The sequence below is a fragment of the Sparus aurata genome, chromosome 8 (genome assembly GCF_900880675.1).
Source record: "Sparus aurata chromosome 8, fSpaAur1.1, whole genome shotgun sequence".
Lineage (NCBI taxonomy): Eukaryota > Metazoa > Chordata > Actinopteri > Spariformes > Sparidae > Sparus > Sparus aurata.
The window spans coordinates 21328043-21346207 of record NC_044194.1 but is presented as its reverse complement, the minus strand read 5'-3'; the positions used below and the strand labels follow the sequence as shown (position 1 = coordinate 21346207).

The 18165-nt window shown below is 38.1% G+C and overlaps 2 protein-coding genes across 3 annotated transcripts; one reads left to right on the top strand and one right to left on the bottom strand.

Moving 5' to 3' along the window:
- Positions 1-140: 140 nt before the first annotated feature.
- znf143b (zinc finger protein 143b) lies at positions 141-12094 on the bottom strand. 2 transcript variants are annotated; one of them, XM_030426167.1, is made up of 15 exons: positions 11639-12094; positions 9387-9502; positions 8813-9001; positions 8534-8614; positions 7626-7819; positions 7246-7314; positions 7045-7161; positions 6799-6874; positions 6325-6450; positions 5077-5256; positions 4722-4949; positions 3672-3820; positions 2588-2740; positions 1778-1906; positions 141-513 (listed from the first exon to the last, which is right to left on the bottom strand). In XM_030426167.1, the coding sequence occupies exons 2-15, from the start codon at positions 9490-9492 to the stop codon at positions 430-432; spliced, it is 1881 nt and encodes a 626-aa protein (XP_030282027.1). In that variant the 5' UTR covers positions 9493-9502; positions 11639-12094; the 3' UTR covers positions 141-429. The 2 variants fall into 2 exon arrangements, with proteins under 2 accessions (XP_030282027.1, XP_030282028.1); XM_030426168.1 differs by lacking the exon at positions 11639-12094 and adding an exon at positions 10752-10884.
- Positions 12095-14599: 2505 nt separating this feature from the next.
- On the top strand, positions 14600-18109 carry LOC115585998 (nuclear receptor-interacting protein 3). The gene is made up of 7 exons (XM_030424718.1): positions 14600-14886; positions 16280-16453; positions 16547-16629; positions 16712-16851; positions 16971-17023; positions 17144-17232; positions 17420-18109. The coding sequence occupies exons 1-7, from the start codon at positions 14719-14721 to the stop codon at positions 17442-17444; spliced, it is 732 nt and encodes a 243-aa protein (XP_030280578.1). The 5' UTR covers positions 14600-14718; the 3' UTR covers positions 17445-18109.
- The last annotated feature ends 56 nt before the right edge of the window (positions 18110-18165 follow it).

Genomic DNA, 18165 nt, shown 5'->3' with positions numbered 1-18165 from the left:
TAATTCTACCATTAATACCATTAACTGATTTTAATTGTTTCCATTAACTTTTGTGTTTTGTTATCCTAACAATATATCACATCTCTTTTCTGTGCGTGCTGTAGGTATTTTGAACATAGACTCAAAATCAGGAACAGTCAGTTATTCACACAATCTTTTTTATCAGAAATAGCATTAGCTGTACACTGCACTGTGCACTGTGCACCATAAACATTAGAAATCATCTTTCCCCTCTCCCATCTTTTTGGTTGAGGGACAAAATAGCATAGCAGAACTCCAGTTATCAAAATCCTATGTACACATAAAAGCTAAGGTTTTTTGTGGAACAAGACAAAAAAAAAAAACATGGAGGAAGACTCAAGATTTGTCTCATTGATATAGTCCAGTTGAGATGGTTTTGATCCTAAATGATAGTCCGTAATGACTCTATCAATCCTCCATGCCCGGCGACTCTCCTTGTTGTATTCTTGATGCTATTCTGATGGCTTCCTCCAGTGAAGGCTGATCACTGAGCTAGAAAGAAAAAGAAAACAATGTGCATAAATCAAAGACTGATTGACGTGCTGATAACCGTTCATTGATCACTACCGTTGATGTAATTTACTCTGTGATCCCTTCGAAAGACAATGCCATCCTGTGACTGTGACTAATGTAAATGTGCTGAGTTTTACTGATGACTGTCACAAGATGGAAAAGAGTGTTTGTTCTGTAATTAACATGACAGAAAGGACAGAAAGAACAGAAAGGGGTAAATGAAAACAGTGCTTTCAGGATGACCTGCATCCTTTGATTATATCCTATCCCCTCAAGGTTTTTGACCAGAATAGTTAATACAGTATTTAAATTGAATACAATTATTTAATATGTACAGCCCTGATTTATAATAAGTGAGATACAACATGATAAAAATCAGAATGCAACTATTTAAAAATCCCTTTTAACCTATATTCAGTACGGTACAGGAAAGACAACAACCATATAAAAAAGATGGGCAGACACCAGAAAGAAACTGTTGAGGTGTGGCTGTTTGTCTAGTTTAAGCTCTAATTTCTAAGCTTTTAATTTAACCTTTATTGTTTTCTGCAAATTTACATACTTTATGAATGTTTTGCCAGCAACATGTAAAGTCAGAAGAATCATCAGAGCCCCAATGTTTTTCGAAATCAGGGTTGTCTTTAAAATACATTTATCTTTGAATGAATGAAAAATGATGATCTCCCTATAATGTCATGTCACGTTCGTCATTGCACAATTAAAAACAAAATGAAATTGTAATGTAATTTCCTTCTGCTTTTCTTGATAAGCATTTGCACTGGTGTCAAGGCAGAAAGGGTGCTGATGGTCATCTTGAATTTGGATGACATGTAAACTGACACAGCATGTGGTTGTTAAGTTTAAGTTTAGTTTGATCCCAAGTCAAATGCACCAGCAGGTGGGCAGCAACACACCTACACCCCCTGAGCTGAGCCCCACCTTCTCATGATTTTTTTGTTAAGTGTTTACGCAAATAGCACAAAAGGGAGGGGTCTGGGGAGGGATTACTTGAGTGCTAAAGAACAAAAAAACACAAGTGATCAGAGCACAATTGTAGCCGACTAGACTCTGCAGGATCAATACCAAGGCTTATCACTGATGGACTTAATGTGCCTGTGTGACCAAATACTGATGGAGTGGCAGATATCTCCATTCTTCTTTTTTTTTTCAAGTGAACTTACAATTTCACAGATTGGAATTCACCACGCCAGTTTATCAACTCCTATGGTGACAATTTACCAACCTGCACAGCGATGTGAGTGCCATTGGAGGTGGCCAGTAATGTGACAGGATGAATATCATCCTGGTCTTGGCTGTAGGCTGCCTCCTCCACCGTTTGGAATGAGGCCATGTCAGGTGTCATGATGGCCACCTGAGGGAGACAGAGACGTTGTACACAAAGGTCACAGATCAATCAGTTGTGTCATCATGAAGGTCCAGCAGAGATTTAGTCGTGCACCACGAAGAGCTGAATTTCCAACAGCCATACAAAAATGGGCAGTCGCCAGAAAGACACTCTTGTGGTGCAGCTGTTTGTCTAGTTCAAACTTTTTAAAGTTAAAAGCGCAGTATGTTGTTTCTGCTGCAAGGGGTATCTCAATTAAAACTATAAAAACAAAAGATGTAGTTTGATGATGTCATCAGCTAGGAAAGTCTTATTTGTGTCATGTTCATTCATATTCAACAACTTCCTTCTTCACTCTCAGATATATCATTTAATGTTAAAGCGACAGGCAACCAAATGAAACACAATGTTAACTTGAGTAAAGTTGTGACTTCTCTGTGTTTGAACATTGCTGGAAGCATTTTGGAAATTTAGTGCTAACCTCAAAGATCTAGTCATTTTGAAACATTTTAATGTGGAGATGTCTGACATATCTATCAAATGTGATAATACCTAAAAAATCAGTTCTTACCAAGTATATTTCTTTTCAAACTGTAGTTGCTGTAACATTATGAGAATTCTCAGCTCAGTTAATGAAGCTATGTTTAAACAGAAAACATAACAATGAGGGAAAGCCCTCGAAAACGTTTAACTTGTGTCCCTGTTTACCTGTTCGTCTGAGCCATCTGTTGTTACCATAGTAACAGAGTGAGCACCTTGCGATGCCAGTTCGTGGGCTGGGATGGTTATGGTTGTGCCTTCTTGGGTTACCATTGTGATGGTGCCACCCATAGCTTGCAAGTCTGCATCAGAGATACTGACCTGAAGTGAGACACAATACAGTAAAAAAGTAAATTAAAAAAGTATTAATGATTTTGGGGGCAAGATGAAAGTAATCTGTGATAATTTTCCATTAAAAACATGTTGTCTTCTCTAAGAGACTATTTTTACAGAGCAGAACAGAGTACTGATACAGAGCTTCATCACATGGTGCAACAATATAACCCAAAGCTCAATATCAGCAAAACCATAAAATTTGTGAGAAACAGACAAACAAGAACAAAAAAACTCTTGAGTCCTTGTACGTGTTCAGATTCTTGGCCAATAAAGCTGAATCTGCTAGAACATGAAGTTGTAACCATGGCATTGCACAGTGCCTCAAACATGGGTGATGCTGCAAAACACTACAAATTCAAAATTCACCCACATGTTCAACCTGTCTGAACAGGAGATCTCTACGATCAAGAATTTCAAGGTGTGCCCAAGATTACTGTCACTAGCTCATGGGTCAGAATCTCTCCGTCCATTCCTGAGTTATGATGCTGTATAATGGCCGGAATAATTAGAACATTATTATGTCATAGTGAAATTGACCTTTGAACTTTTATAAATAAAATATCATCACTTCATTATCATTTATAATTAGCAAAATAATTTTAGAGTTGTGAGTGCACGGTGACCTTTTACCACCTTATCAGTTCATCCTTGAGGGAACATTTGTGGGTAAATCTAAGGAAATTCCCACAAGACTTTCTTGAGATGCATCATTCACGAAAATGAAACAAACATACTGTACGTACAAACAAACAACCTGAAAACATAATGCCTCCGGCCACAGTTGTTGCCAGTTGCCTAAAACCTATTGTGGTCAGTGGTGACCCTAACTGACTTAATCATCAAAGACAAACGTAACACCCACTTACAGCCAAACAGCATGAAGCAGTTTTGAATCTCTAGAACTATGAGTGATTACCTGCTGCTGTGTGCCATCCTCCTGTGTTACCAAGGCAACGTGCTGCTGACCAACCATGTCTGAGCTCTCCACGGGAACCTGCTCTGAGCCGGAGTCATCTGCCTCAACCACGTGTGTCGTGTAGCTGACGTTGGGGTCATCGATGGCATCTGAACGGAGATGAAAAGTTTTTGTTTGTCAGTATTTTAAATAATGGGATTCCTCTTTATTTATATGATTTCTTTAAACATAATTTATTTTCACTCTGTGTATTGCACATGTTGTGTACTTTTTCATGTTGTTGTTTTAAACCCAGGCTTCATGTTGTACTTAGTTTAGACACAATGTTTTTGCTTCACTTACACCAATTTCTGTTTAATATATTTAAGTAGTCTTATTGGTATTATGTATGTTCTCATTTCACTAGCTGCATTTATAACCTGGTGTTTCCTTCTGGGAACCCATTTCTTGTTGATATCACCCGCAGAACCAGATTATATAATTTAAGTAACCAACCAACAAGTTAATTATTTTCAAGAGTAAATGAATACATAATTAGGTTTCTAATTTTCAAATGTCCGACTTAATTTAATACAATTCTTTTGTATTGTTTTTATCTAGCCATTCAGATTATTATCAGGCATGACAACCTAAAGAATCCAAACATTTAAACTTAAGAAGCTGAAACTAATGAATTCTTGCAATTATCAATCAGTTGCTAATTAACTGTCTTACTAATTATACAATTTAGTTATCAATTCCTTTGTGAATTATGACCTCAGTTAGGGGGGGGAATTATTTTCCACATCCCAAAAACCTGCTTGTTTTATCCAACAAACATTCAAAACTTTAAATATAATCACTTACAATCATATGTGACATAAAATTCCCACATTTAAGAAGCTGCTGCCAGAGAATGCTTGGCATTTTTGCTTGAAAAGTGACTGAAACAGTTAATCAATTATTTTTGCAGTTCGATATTCAAGAGTGATTTACTCTTGAATATCGAACAAGTTTTTATCAAAATCTGCCCTTGAAGTAATTCTTTTATATCGTTATATTTTCACTGACCGGCTGGGGGCTCAAAGTACGCCTCCTGCTCCTCCTCGATGGGCTCTGTGTCGTTGTGGGCTGTGCGTTTGTGCATGGCGAGGGTTGAGATCTGCTTGTAGGTTTTCCCACAATGGTTGCAGTTGTAAGGTTTGCAGGGTGTATGAACCACATGGTGTTTATAAAGGCTGGAGTATTCTGTGAAGCGCTTTTCACAGCCAGGCACTGTGCACACATATGGTTTCTCTCCTGGAGGAATGGAAAAGAAGTCACACAAGAGAAAGCAAGGTTATCATTTCATTTTTAATATTAGAAGTTGTTCTCAAGTCAGAGAGCACACCACAGTAGTTGGAGACTTTGATGTAAAAGGACTCACCCGTGTGTATCCTCATATGGTTCTTGTAGTTGGTGGCACTGGCGAATGATCGCCCACAGCTAGGCTCAGAGCAGTAGTACGGCCGCTCCCCGGTGTGTGTTCGGATGTGAACTTTGCGGATGTTTGAGGTGGTAAACGACCTGCCACAGCCCTCGACTGGACATTTAAAAGGCTTCTCTCCTGCAGACGAGAAACATTATTTCAGGGTTTGTCAAACATTATTCCATGTCCCCATAATTTTTCAAAACCTATTGTATCGATCTGTTGATATTTGGATAGTAATGTTGTGCTCAATCAATTCTCTATTGAATAATGCTGTGACAAGTTTCAAGTGTAAAAATAAGATGAAAATGAAAACTCGACAGAGTTGATTTTAAAAATGATGCCTAGTTTTACACATTACTCATGCTGAAATACTTTGAGTATTGTGTGTCTCTCTGTTAGCTATATTACTCTGTAAACGGGAAATGGACAACTTTTTACTCTAATGTATTATTCTGGCTATAGAAAGAGATGACAGCATCTGCGTTTAGGTTGGTTCTGTGGGAAAAGTAAAACTGACTGACGATCCAGTCAGGCTGGTATCCTGGCTCCATTTCTATCTGCTTTCACTTAACTTACTGCTTTCTTAATTATTGACTAAATGAATGAATAAACTCCAGCTTTTCATGTGGTTGCCAGTTGCTACCCTGAGGAAACAGAACGTGATCTGGTTGTCTTAGCGACAGTGGTAGCAACAATGATACCAGTATTATCGGTTTCAAATTTAAATAGGCAATGAGATATAAACCGCAGGAATATTGTTTTTTAAAAATAAAAAGCAGGCCCTCAGTGTTATGCTTCCCGTGATGATCATGTGCATGGAAACTCCTCCAGTACTTTGGTGGCTCTGAGGAAAAATTCAAACACACACACATCCTGCTAACAAAACCCTGCAATTTGTTGAGCCTATTCTGGACAGAGGCGCTGCACCCCAATCAGTGTTTTATAGAAAACAGTGGTACGTGACTCTAACCTCGTAGTTTTGACCAAAGTATCAATCCAGTTGTGACAATCAGTTATTTGTGTTAGTAAAGATTATCATTTCAGCTCCCTGTGTAACAAATGGTTACGGTAACAAACGGCTCAAGCCGTTAAACCCTGAACTAGACAAATGACACATTTATGACACATTTATGATACATTTACACACCTTCCCAGACATATGACGCAACAAAATTACGAATGGTCCAGGATGGGGTTGTGTACCTGTGTGAGTCCTCGTGTGCTTTTGAAGGTCTCCGGAGGTTTTAAAAGACTTGCAGCAGTTCAACTCTTGACATCTATATGGCTTCTCCCCTGTGTGTGTGCGTGAGTGACTCTTCAGTCCATACCCTTTAAACACCATAAAGAAAGAAACAGAGTCATGACTTTAAGTTAAGCCCTTATTCATGGTTATTCTATACGATCATTTGTTATAGTCACGTCATAGTGCCATAGTTCAATTTTATTTACATCCCAAAGTGTTAATTTGTCAAAAACATCCCCAGAGTAATTACATCATTTTCATCAGCAGTCAATTACGAACTTAAAAGTCATGCAAAATGTTCTTTTAATATAATAAAACATCTGAAAAAATATATGCAACTATGACATTTTCCACTGTGTAAATTACATAAAAGCTATTTAAAGGCTTAAAGTTAATGAGAAATCACTGCAAAAATGTCAGTTCTCCTCAGCTACCTGTTGCAAACTTCTTCCCACATCCAGGATAGTCGCAGATGTATGGTTTGTCTCCAGTATGAGAGCGCTCGTGTACCTACATGACACAAAAACCAAACTGTATCGGTGAGGCAGAAAGTAGATTACAACATCATATGAAAATTCCGTAAGGGGAACGTTGTCTTTAAATAATCCCACACTTGAGTAGGCAGAAGCAAAGCAGCACAACAAAACATGCTTACACAACCACAAACAACCCACAATTACCTTGAGATGGTGGGCAGTGGTGTAAAGCTTCCCACAGCCCTCGTATTCACAGCGGAAGGACTTTTCGCCTACATTTGAGGCCCTTGCTTGCCTGTTGTCTTGACCCTGTAACACAATCTGAAAGAAACATGAATTAGAATCTGCTGTTAAACCTGGGACGATGGATTAAAGTCATGAAAAGATTGAGAAAAGATACACTACCCGCATGTGGACGCCGTTGTCTGCTTCCACTCTGCCAAAGGAGCCTAAAGGGTTCTCAATGTTCTCCACCTGACAGACACAACAAAAGGGCAATGCTTTTTACAGTATATGCTGAAAATATTATTAACATTCACATCAAGAGAAATGTAAGGAAAGAAGAAACATGCAGGTATGTAATCTGTCCACATTTGAAAATTTTTTTTTATCTGTACTATCAGCAAAAATAAATACAGTCTATATCACAAACTTTCCAAAGACTATACAGTACATAAAGATTATTCAACAAACAAATAAAATAGAAAATCAACACAAACAAATCAAGACGTCACAAGGAGATCTTCATTCTGTGTCACATTGGCACAGTGATGTAGCCTGTTTACCTTGGTGTACTGTTCCAGCACGCTGATGGTCTCAGGGTCAATGGCTGTGGCCTCAGCCTGGAGGTCTGAGATGGTGCCGTCAGCCTGGATGGCCAGGATGGTGTTGGACTGGGGCATGTGCACTGTGTGCTGGATGTAGGCAGTGCTGCCGTCCTCCAGCTGCACCTCCTGCAGGCCACTCTGGTCATACGCATCTGTACAGAAACAAGGAGAAGGACATTAACGGAAAGAAACATTGAAGACACTGGGCTCTGATCCAGTCTGAAAATTGAGATGGGTGTTTGCTCAAGAGTGATGATGATGGTGGTCAAACATGACTAATCAAGATCAGGGGGTCTATATATCCTCGAGCCATCTTATTCCTTCAATGGTCTATTTGACTTAGCATTTTCGAATTTCAATGAATCAACAAACAAACATGGTGAACATTATGACACACTGGGTTTTGGTTTCAGTCCATGGCCAATTGTTGCACTCAGAGAAACGGATCTAAGCTGAATGCAGCTACAGGACACTGTATAAGGGTTTAATGTGTGTCACGTGTTCATAAACATACTCCAATGTCCACAAACTGACTGGGTAGATAACCTTTGACCCAAATTAGTTACTGGTACAATACTTCTCTCAAGGCTGTAAAAGGACATCATGGGAAAAAAGTGGACTGATATCGTTCATTCCCTTATCCACTCATTTTGAGTTGTGTGGTGTTGCATGTTTTTCTGTGTGTGGTGAACAGAGGAAAATAAGAATAAAAACTATGAATCGTAGAAAAAAAATAATCGTCTGATTAAAGATAACAAAGCTTTTTTTTTTTAAATCCTTATGCAGTGATAGATAAATCTATACAATTAATGGTATAAGACATTTTAGATTTTATAGAAGTAGCAAAACAACAACAAAAAATGTACCTTTGGGTGTGTGAATGTAGGCTGTTGTTCCATCTTCTAGCTGAACTGCTTGTCCATCTTCAAGCTGTAAACTGTCTCCTCCTACAACAGAAAAAAGAAAGACCTCACCAACAGTAACTTCTGCTTGACTGCAGCTATCTTTATGTATGCTTTCAGTCCTGCAAGGCATCACTATGCCATCCAGACAAATTACAAATAAATTACTGCTTGCAATGCAACAGAGTATAACACCAATACTGTCCTCTCTGCCCTAGGATATAGCCAGGATTTGTGTCTTACCTGCTTTAGGCATTGACACATGCTGAACGTAGGCAGCCGAGCCGTCCTCTAGCTGGATCACCTGACCGTCCATGATCTGTCCATCTGAAAAGGAGCCTTTGGAGTCATGTTGGATGTATGCAGTGGATCCATCTGCAAGAGTAACAGCCTGCAGGCTCACCGTGTCCATGCTCTCCATCTGATCACCATCTAGGAAGAAAAAAATTAACTGTTAGCTTTGTCATGGCAACTTTATACTTAAGGTCTTATATCTTCATTAATGCACAGATTGTACGATCAGCCTTTCCAAAGGGACAGGTGTAGGACAATAAGGTTTTCTCCATCCACTGTTTATAGTAGATGCTCAAATGCTGATGTTCTGTATATGCTTGTAGTATTCTAGTTATCTATAATATGCGTTTTGTTCTTGTTTTTGTGTACTGTGAAATTTAAATGTTTTTGCATGGGACTAACTGTTTGTCAAGTTTGTCTTATTAACTCAAACAGCAAACTCTGTTGCATTGGATAAAGAAATTGTCAGATTTAATATAAAATAATTTGGCCAGTTGTCCACTATTCTTGACACTTAACTCACCCGCTACAGTCACGGCCTCTGTCAGACAGAGAGTGACCGGCTGCCCGTCTGCATCGTGAAACTCTGCCATTCCCTGCGAGTCCCGGTTTATCTGGGCCAAGAGCATGCTTTAGCTGCTGCAGTGACACACAAACAGGAGACATGGTTAAAATGCATACTGGTGTTCACAGGTCAGTAAGATGTCGAACCAAAACAACATCTCCGCTTTTGTACAATTTACTACTGCTAGACACTGTTCATAATGTTTCGTATCAGTCTGTTGCTATTTGTTAATTACTTTAGTTCTGCATGATTAATACATTCACCTACATTGTGTTTCTATGGAGACTCCCACATCTACTGGATACTGTGTTAATACCATCAGTTTACTGATTTGTTGACGCTTTGCAAAACTGAGCCAAAACACCATTTATGTGACCATATATCATCTTGATTTTGGATAAAAATGTTATCCTTATATGGCATTAGTGTTGTCTATTCCTGGTTTTAAAGGCTGCATTACAGTAAAGTGATTACATTTTTTTAACTTACCAGCGTTTTCTACTTATTTCATTACTTCCCGTTACACATATAGTGATTATATCCAGATCCCTAATGATTATCGCAAATCTCATTGTGTTAGTATTTTGTTTAAGTACCAATAGTCACATCCCTGCAATACTGTAACAATATCAATATCAAGGTATGTATTCAAAAATATTATGACATATTTAATTCTAACATATTGGGTTCTAATATGTATCAGGTGCTTTTAAGGAGATTGAACAATTTACTTTTGAAAAAATTACCTACTGTGATTTTAGTGCTATATAAAAGGATTTTTGGTTAAACTCTGAAGTGTTTATTGTGTTTTTATAGCTTCCAGTACGGAAGCTGCATCATCTTGTTGTAGTTGAACAATGATTATATAGATAACCTATTCTTTTGTTCTACTCTGTGGACAAAGAGAAACAATGACACAAACACTCGGTATGTAAATACTCTGCAAGATGTGACTGAGGGTGATGCACTGAAGACAGTGCATCACTTGTTAGATGGTGGGGTGTTGTCACTAAACAGTGCAGGCAAGCCACTTCCAAGGCCAAGTCAAAATACATGGGCCTCATAGCACAAGTTCAATGTTTACAATTTTACTATGCTGAAAGACACGTGCGGAGAAATGCGTTGCAATAACTTGACCCAACACAAATTTAAGAATTTGCAACATACAATGATGAAGTTTTACAGCTACTCTTCACTTCAAGTCAGGGCCTCAAGTTCATGTAATAAAGCATTTACCACCTCAAGGCCTTTATCATGTTAATGACTGCTTTCATGGTTCGTATTACCGGACAAAAGTTTTATTAAATAATGAAAACCACACACCCTCAACTCAAGTGTCCTGAAGCTCCTGGGCTTGTCCCACATGGTGGCTTTGTTTATCTTATTTGACTTAGGGAGTTACCTGGCTGCATATATTATTGAAAGAGATGCTACCTGCTTATGTTCCCACAATGAACTAAAGCATTTGAGAATGTATTTTATTTAATTGTATTTCTAAGCAAATTAGTTCTCACTGCCTGAACGGGCTCTTACTTTATCCACTGTGAACGATGCTCTGTTTTGGCGCTTGTTAATTTGAATATAGCATTTGGGGCTAGCTAGCTAGTGTGTAGCACAACTATGACTTGCCACATTTGTCACTCTGTAATGAAACAATGTTTAATACATTTAGTGAAGTGGCTCTGTTGCACTACTAATGCTGGCCAGTTAACATACTGACATGATGCTTGGGTTGTCAAGTAGCTCACAGTTACTGCAGCCGAGACCTATAGTCACAACGAAGTGGGGTGGTTAGCCGCTATGCTAACAGCATCGCTAACTAAGCGGACCAGCGCTGTCACGACTTTTTTTTTAGCGCTTATAAGCAAACTGCCTCTTGAAGACTGTCTTGAACGAGAAAACAGCTTTTTGAAAAGCCTATCTGAAATCTAAGCCGACTGTGTGACAGCAGAAGGGCTAGCTAGCTGTCTCCATGAAGCTTCTGACCGCGTTCGTCTAACTAGCGACGCAGTTAGGAAACAAGAACTGGGAATCCATGAGCTAATTAATGATAACATAAGCATTCTGACTCGGTGGATGTCAATTTTATTTTAAAGCACAACAGTATTCCCCGTTCGTCTTTTGACTCCATGCCGCATCCTGTCACTCCCTCTCGCAGAGATGGCTGTGGGAATAATGCATACTGGGTAAAAACCAATTTATATACTAACCTCCAAAAATTTCCAACAATTCCTCCTGTTCGACCACCATGCACCAGTGCAGGAAACGCTCCGTGATGTTAACACACCGGGAACATGTATGGCAGCACAACCGTCCAAGCGATGCACCGCCCATGCGCAATTCTGGCAGGGTGATTGGCTGGAACGATCACAGCTCCCGCTCCTATTGGCCTACAGCGTCCTGTTCGAGCACATGTTGTTGTTATTCAGCTTCCCGGGCCCCTAGCAGACGCCATTCCGCGTCGATTTTCGTATTGTCTCTGGCTTTTGACTGAAAATGCGCTGCGTCGTCGTAGAAAATAAATATTTAAACTTAAGCACTAGACGACAATTAACCGAGGCTGTGGAATCGGGGCAGCGTCGTGCCACAGGATGTTGTTACATGTGTTCTTCAGCAACAAAAACAGCGATGTGTGGGGAGATTTTTCGGCATCCATGTTGAAAACAAGGTCGTGTGGGAAAAAAAGGGGGAATCTGGGCAATGCAGTGAAGAGAGGCTCGGAGGGCTGAAGCACCCAGCTGACATCTGTCAGTACAGACTACAGAGCTGGAAGAAACAAATAATCGAGTTGTCAAAAACAAGATTATACTCATAGATAGATATACATTTGAAGTTGTGTCACATCAATCACTAAACATAAGAGAGACCAAACAAAGAGGAAGTAAGAATCATAATAAAAATTGTATAGATACTTTTTCAGAAGAACTAGGCTATACAATGATAAAACCTACAGGCTTAATATATCTGTATGTGCTGGTAATGTACAAGTTATAATGGAATAATAATACTAATCTTTCTTTATAGCACCTTTTACTTAAACAAAAAAATAGAAATGCAGCCTGTTTCGCTTCTAAACAAAAGATGAAAAAGCAAAGCAAAACAGTTCAAATTTAAAAAACATCCAGAATAAAGCAAAATGACAGCAACAAAATATTATCAATTACTACACAGAGTATAATAATCATAGTTGGACTGTACATGATCAAATTAGAGTAAGAATGTGTGTTCAGACTTATACAGCTTGGAGTCTATTAACATAGTCTGGGATAAATAGAAGAGTTTTGTAACTGACTAAGTGTATTCAAGGACTTTCTCCCTATTATTGGATTGATGTGTCTAACTTAAAGCCAGTGCAGAGACTTCTGATAAATATGTACAGATGTGTTATACCAGAGAAATAAGAGGTATTTTAATACTACAGAGATAATCACTGAGATATAATGTCACTTCTCACACTAGTTGTGAATCTGGAAGTGCAAACATACACTAAACCATACAGTTTAACATTAGTTAGAAACATTAGATTATCGATAAAATCGTACAAGTTAAGTATGAAACACTACAACGGGAATACTTTCATATTTAAGGATGTTGAAGTAACATCTTCCTTCGAAGGTTTAATTAATTTGGAGCCAAGTGTATTAAAAGATAAAAGCAAAGATAAAACCTGTTTCCTCAAGAGACTCTGTGACCATAGATCTGCAGAGTGAGCAGCTTCATTTAAAGAGTCCCATAGAAGCCACATTGAACATTTGAGCATAATAACATTAATACAGTAACAAATGTGCATTTTGCAAGCATAATATTTGACTTGTCTTCAGAATTTCCCTAATAAAACTTAATTTCTAATATGCTTTCAACTTATCGTTTGTTCTGTCAGCATTTCTATATTTAACATATTTGTGAAAATCTAATTAATGATTCTCAAAGGAATCAAAATTCATTGGCAGTAAAATCCTGGTGTTTCACCATCAAATCATCGATTTTTTTTTTTTACTAAGGAGTCACGATTCCATAAACTGACGTATTGGTTCCAGTATTTTCAGGCTGGTTGAAGTTGCCAACAGACACAAAAACAGACTGGAACCGCCAAAGTAAAAGCTCTTATTCAATAGGCTACTTCCTAAGGGCTACAATTTGAATTATATAGTTAAAGGAATGCACAATATTACAAGCACTGGTAGGTCTACATGTGCATCAAAAGTATGGAACAATTTATAGCCTATTTTGTTATTAAATTTTTTATGTTCATGTTCTTTGGACTGTACCTTGTATTTTTATTCCAATGTATAAGCACTTTAATTGCATTAAACAAAAGATGAAAATATATAAACCTTTCATGCCACCAAAGGTCAGCTGTTGTCTTTTGTGATAAATACATCCCCTTTAACCTTTTCAATTATATTCTGTGAAGATTTAATTTGTCAGAAAAAGAGAAATCCAGTTTTCATTCAGGCAAAATGTTGCTTTTGGTCTTTTTGGCTGCACAGCTCCTAAAACAATGGAACAAAGATGTTTGAGTAGATCACTGGTGGACAGTGATTGAACGTAATTTAGTAAATTACTTAAGTGCTGTACAATTTTGAGGTATTATACTTTATGGTACACCAGGGCCAAAGTGCCCCATTTAATCTGGTTAATTTAATCAGCAATCAGCGAAAAAAACAAAAAAAAACACTGATGCCGATGATCAGAAAAATGTTGAATATTGGATGTTAGGTCAGGCTGCCATGTAAATGTAATTTATTATTACACTTTAATACATTCATAATTTTACTTAAACATGTACTGTTATATTTGAATAGGCCTACTTTTTTTAACAATAAAACTTTTGATAGCCTACTTAAGTAAATGTAATATTGGATCAAAACTTTTACCTGAGAAGGCCAATATTATTATTATCTTTATTGACAGACTGGAGGTCCAGATATACACACATCTACAGGTAACTTTCACTTTTACAGAAGTAACGTTTTAACACAATATTTTTAAACTTTTATTCATTTATGATTTTAAGGTACTTTATACATCACTGGTGGCGAATGACTTTATAAACTTGAGATTGTAGTTTGTAGTCTGTGAAGATTGTTCTTTTAATTCGAGTTTTATTTTGAAGGTTTTGGCCGGAAGTGTCGTTGTTAACCTCCACAATGCTGACTATGATGGGGGGGGGCGGGGGGTCTCCTCTCCTCCACTAACCTGAGCTCATCATCAGGAATCCCTCATATGACACACACACCGGACAGACACAGACACACACCGGCCCGCTCTGCCTCTCACAACCGCAGACATGCTCACAGGGATGCGGACGGAGACCGGCGGGGACTCGGTGGTCCTGGATGCTGCGGCTCTGAGGCAGCAGAGGAGGCTGAAGCAGGCGATCCAGTTCCTCCATAAAGACTCAGCTGACCTGCTGCCTTTGGATGGACTGAAGAAGCTCGGGACATCTAAACAGGGGGTGTGCCTCTTATTACAGGCCTCTTATAGGCTGCTGCTGCACGTTTCTAGGCTCGTGCCTCAACCAAAATACAGGATTTATCACAGGAGTCTGAACTAATGATGGAGGAGACACTGTGTCCTTCTTTATCTACCACCGTCCCATCTTATATTGATTTCATATTTTTAATTGTAAACCATCTAATAAAGGGAGATGTAGGCCTTACATTCATAATATAGCAATTAGCAGTGGTGGCATGTTAGTAAGGACTTGAGTACACATTTTAAGTAGGCATGCATTTATTTTATTTAAGTAATTCTGTATACTGTCATTTATGAACAACTCATACTACATTTTAGAGGTAGAGTAAATATTATGCTCTTTACTCCACTACATTTACTTGATAATTTATCTCACCCATTAATTCCTCTCATGTAGTGTCTTTTTCTGCTTTCATCTGTTTATCTTTAATCTATTTATTATCCTTTATTCTCTTGACTGCTCTTAATCCTTTAATCTGTTCTTAATTCCTCTGATGTGATGTCACCTTGCCATTTAATTTACCTCTCTTTTGCATTACTCTTCTTCTCTCTTACTTTTTCTCTGATTTTGGCTGTTTTATGTCTTTTATTCCTTTTGCTTTTAATGACTCATATTGCCTTTTTTTGTTTTTACATTTTCTGTTCTGCTTTCTTGTTTTAACTCGCCTCAGACGGACTTCCATGTGTTTGGCTGGACTGTTGAGTGTTTATTCTTTAATGCTCTCTTCCTGAGTTTCCTGCTTTCACTTGTCTGACAAAGCACTTTGTAATCTATGTTTGTGAAGGTCCTAAATAAGTAAAGTTTATTATTATTGTTACAGTTACTGTGCAAATTACATACTGCACCAGAGCCAAATTAGTACATTTTTGAATTAAATTATTTAATCGGCAATCATTTCAAAAAACAAAGCAAAACGAATATCCAATAATTTTCCAGGCAGATAGCAGGTTGACCCATAGTATACAGTGTATGTATGTGTAATTTTACTTTTACTTGTAGCCTACTTTTGATACCGAAGTACATTTATTGCCATAAAATTACATTTTAGGGTAGATGAACATAGATGAACAATGTGCAAAATTTCCTGGGATCAATGTATGATTTCCTCAGATTAATGTGCAATGTGCAAAAAAAACCAACAACAAAAACCCTGATATTGTTATCAGATATAGATAAACAAGACAGTAAGAAACTGTAGAAAAATGTGCATTAAAGTATAATATGGTTTGATAACACTAATGTTGTAGGCCTATTGTGAAAAATGAAATTTCATTTATTATAGATTATTAATTGTTTTGTTAAGATCCAGCTCCACAGCGATGAGAAGACCTGGCTGCATTTTCTGACGGTATTGTTATTGTTTTTATTGCAGCAGCCACACCATATCATCCAGAAGCGCCTGCTGGAGACCAAGATGTCCCGGGGGAGGATGAACATGTGCAGCGTGACCCCAAACAACGGACAGATCCTTCTCAGCTGCACTCATTTAAATTCAAATGAGGACGAGGAAGAGGAGGAGGAAGATTTCATCTATGTGCCCTGTAAGGTGAGTCTGTATCATCAAGTACAGTGTACAGTGCTTTATTTCTGGTAAAACACATGTTTCCTCATCATCGGTTTCACCTCCTCCTTCTCACAGTGTTTAGGACATGAGGTGAACTTGCTGATCGACACCGGCTGCAAACTGAACCTGATGTCCTCAGTAACTGTGGAGAGACTCGGGTGAGATGTTCGTGATCTTTCCATCTGATTTACATCAGGTCACCTTCGGTATTCAATGAGTGACGTTCTTTTTCTGGCATAGTTTGAAAGATCTGGTTGACGAGAACAAAATGGAGACAGAGGGATTTCCGTTTCAGCGGAAGCTTTGTATCGACGGAAACATCAGAGAGCTCAGCCTCACCGTCGGGCAACTCCGAATAATGTGCTCCTTTGCTATAATAGGTAAGGAGGAAGAACAAGATGAAAGATGAGCTGATTTTTGCCACTGTAGCTGGTGATTTTAAGACACTTTTAAGTATGATATTATAATATTATTGTCTGCCAATACTATTTATTTGCAGAAACTAACAGATCACTGATGTCCGTGGGAAACAAGACATTAAAGAAACTTAAGGTAAATCATCTACTTCCTGGGAGGAACAAAATAAGTGAACATTTGGTCTGTGGTTGCTGTCAAAGGAGAAGTTACCATCGTGTTAATGTGTGATATGTTGGTATATTATTTCTTCCACAGTGTGTAATTGACACTGAAAAGCAGATGTTGGTGTTTGGCACAAACGTGAGGGAGCAAGTTCAATTTGTCAAGAAGCCATTCAATGAAAGGTAAGATCTGATTACCTGTAACAGAGTGTTTACAGAGTGGCACGAGAAGCACAATAACAAGAAAGCATAAGAGGTCTCCTTTAAAGTGATAGACTTACTCCAGTGTTGTTGTCCTTCCTCTTCTTCTTCCTTTTCTCCTTCTTCCTCTCCTTCTTTTTCTTCTTCTTCTCTTCTTCTTGCTCAACAGTTCCTACGACTTCAGCAACCTGTGACGCTGACTTCTCCTCACATACAACACACACAGTGACCAAAAGCAATAGCGGTATTTAGTCTTACAACTAGACACCTCTTAAGGGAACTGCAAAAATTTCTCACCTCATAAATTCTCTTTGTTTGAGTAAGATCGTCGCGCTGACTTCACCTGTTTTTTTACGTGACGGCAGCAGTTTGCACAGAAGCTGCTGCCATTGACAGTTCCTCATGTAGCATCGCCGATGAGTAGCATTCTTGTAGCCTCAAGTGTGATCATGTTTTAGCTGTCATGACAGTAGTACGTATTGTTTAGCTAGTAAACAAATTATTATTAACAGAACATGTAGTGCTTTAGACTTTAAAATTCTAATAGAATTGTGATTTATAGCTCTTGTATTGTTCTTCCAGACATAGTATCCTACATCTCTAGGTGGAAGTTAACGTTGGGGAACAAAGATCGTTAAAGGAGGGTTGCTACCAAGCTTAGCACAAAACAACTGTTTATCTACTGTATTTTATAATCTTCTAAGTGTATTTTCTAGTCCAAATTGTGTCTTTACATTGAGGTCACTGCCTTTTAATGTTTACAGAATAACAGAGACACTTGTGGTATGTTTTATCACGTGACTGTAGCAAAGTGAAGCACTGAATATCAAATAAAATCCCAAACTATGTGAAAAAAAAATTTGTTTTTGGTTTATCTTTATTTAGAAAAGTCTGCACTTTGTCCAATTTCTTTCT

Coding starts and splice junctions, on each gene's coding strand:
- LOC115585998 (XM_030424718.1), top strand. CDS start 14,719: ATGCTCACAGGGATGCGGACGGAGACCGGCGGGGACTCGGTGGTCCTG. Junction 17,024..17,143: donor AGACATTAAAGAAACTTAAG/GTAAATCATCTA, acceptor TTTCTTCCACAG/TGTGTAATTGACACTGAAAA. Junction 17,233..17,419: donor AAGAAGCCATTCAATGAAAG/GTAAGATCTGAT, acceptor CTTGCTCAACAG/TTCCTACGACTTCAGCAACC.
- znf143b (XM_030426167.1), bottom strand. CDS start 9,492: ATGCTCTTGGCCCAGATAAACCGGGACTCGCAGGGAATGGCAGAGTTT. Junction 7,315..7,625: donor TGCTGGAACAGTACACCAAG/GTAAACAGGCTA, acceptor TGTGTCTGTCAG/GTGGAGAACATTGAGAACCC. Junction 4,950..5,076: donor CCATATGAGGATACACACGG/GTGAGTCCTTTT, acceptor CCATTCCTCCAG/GAGAGAAACCATATGTGTGC.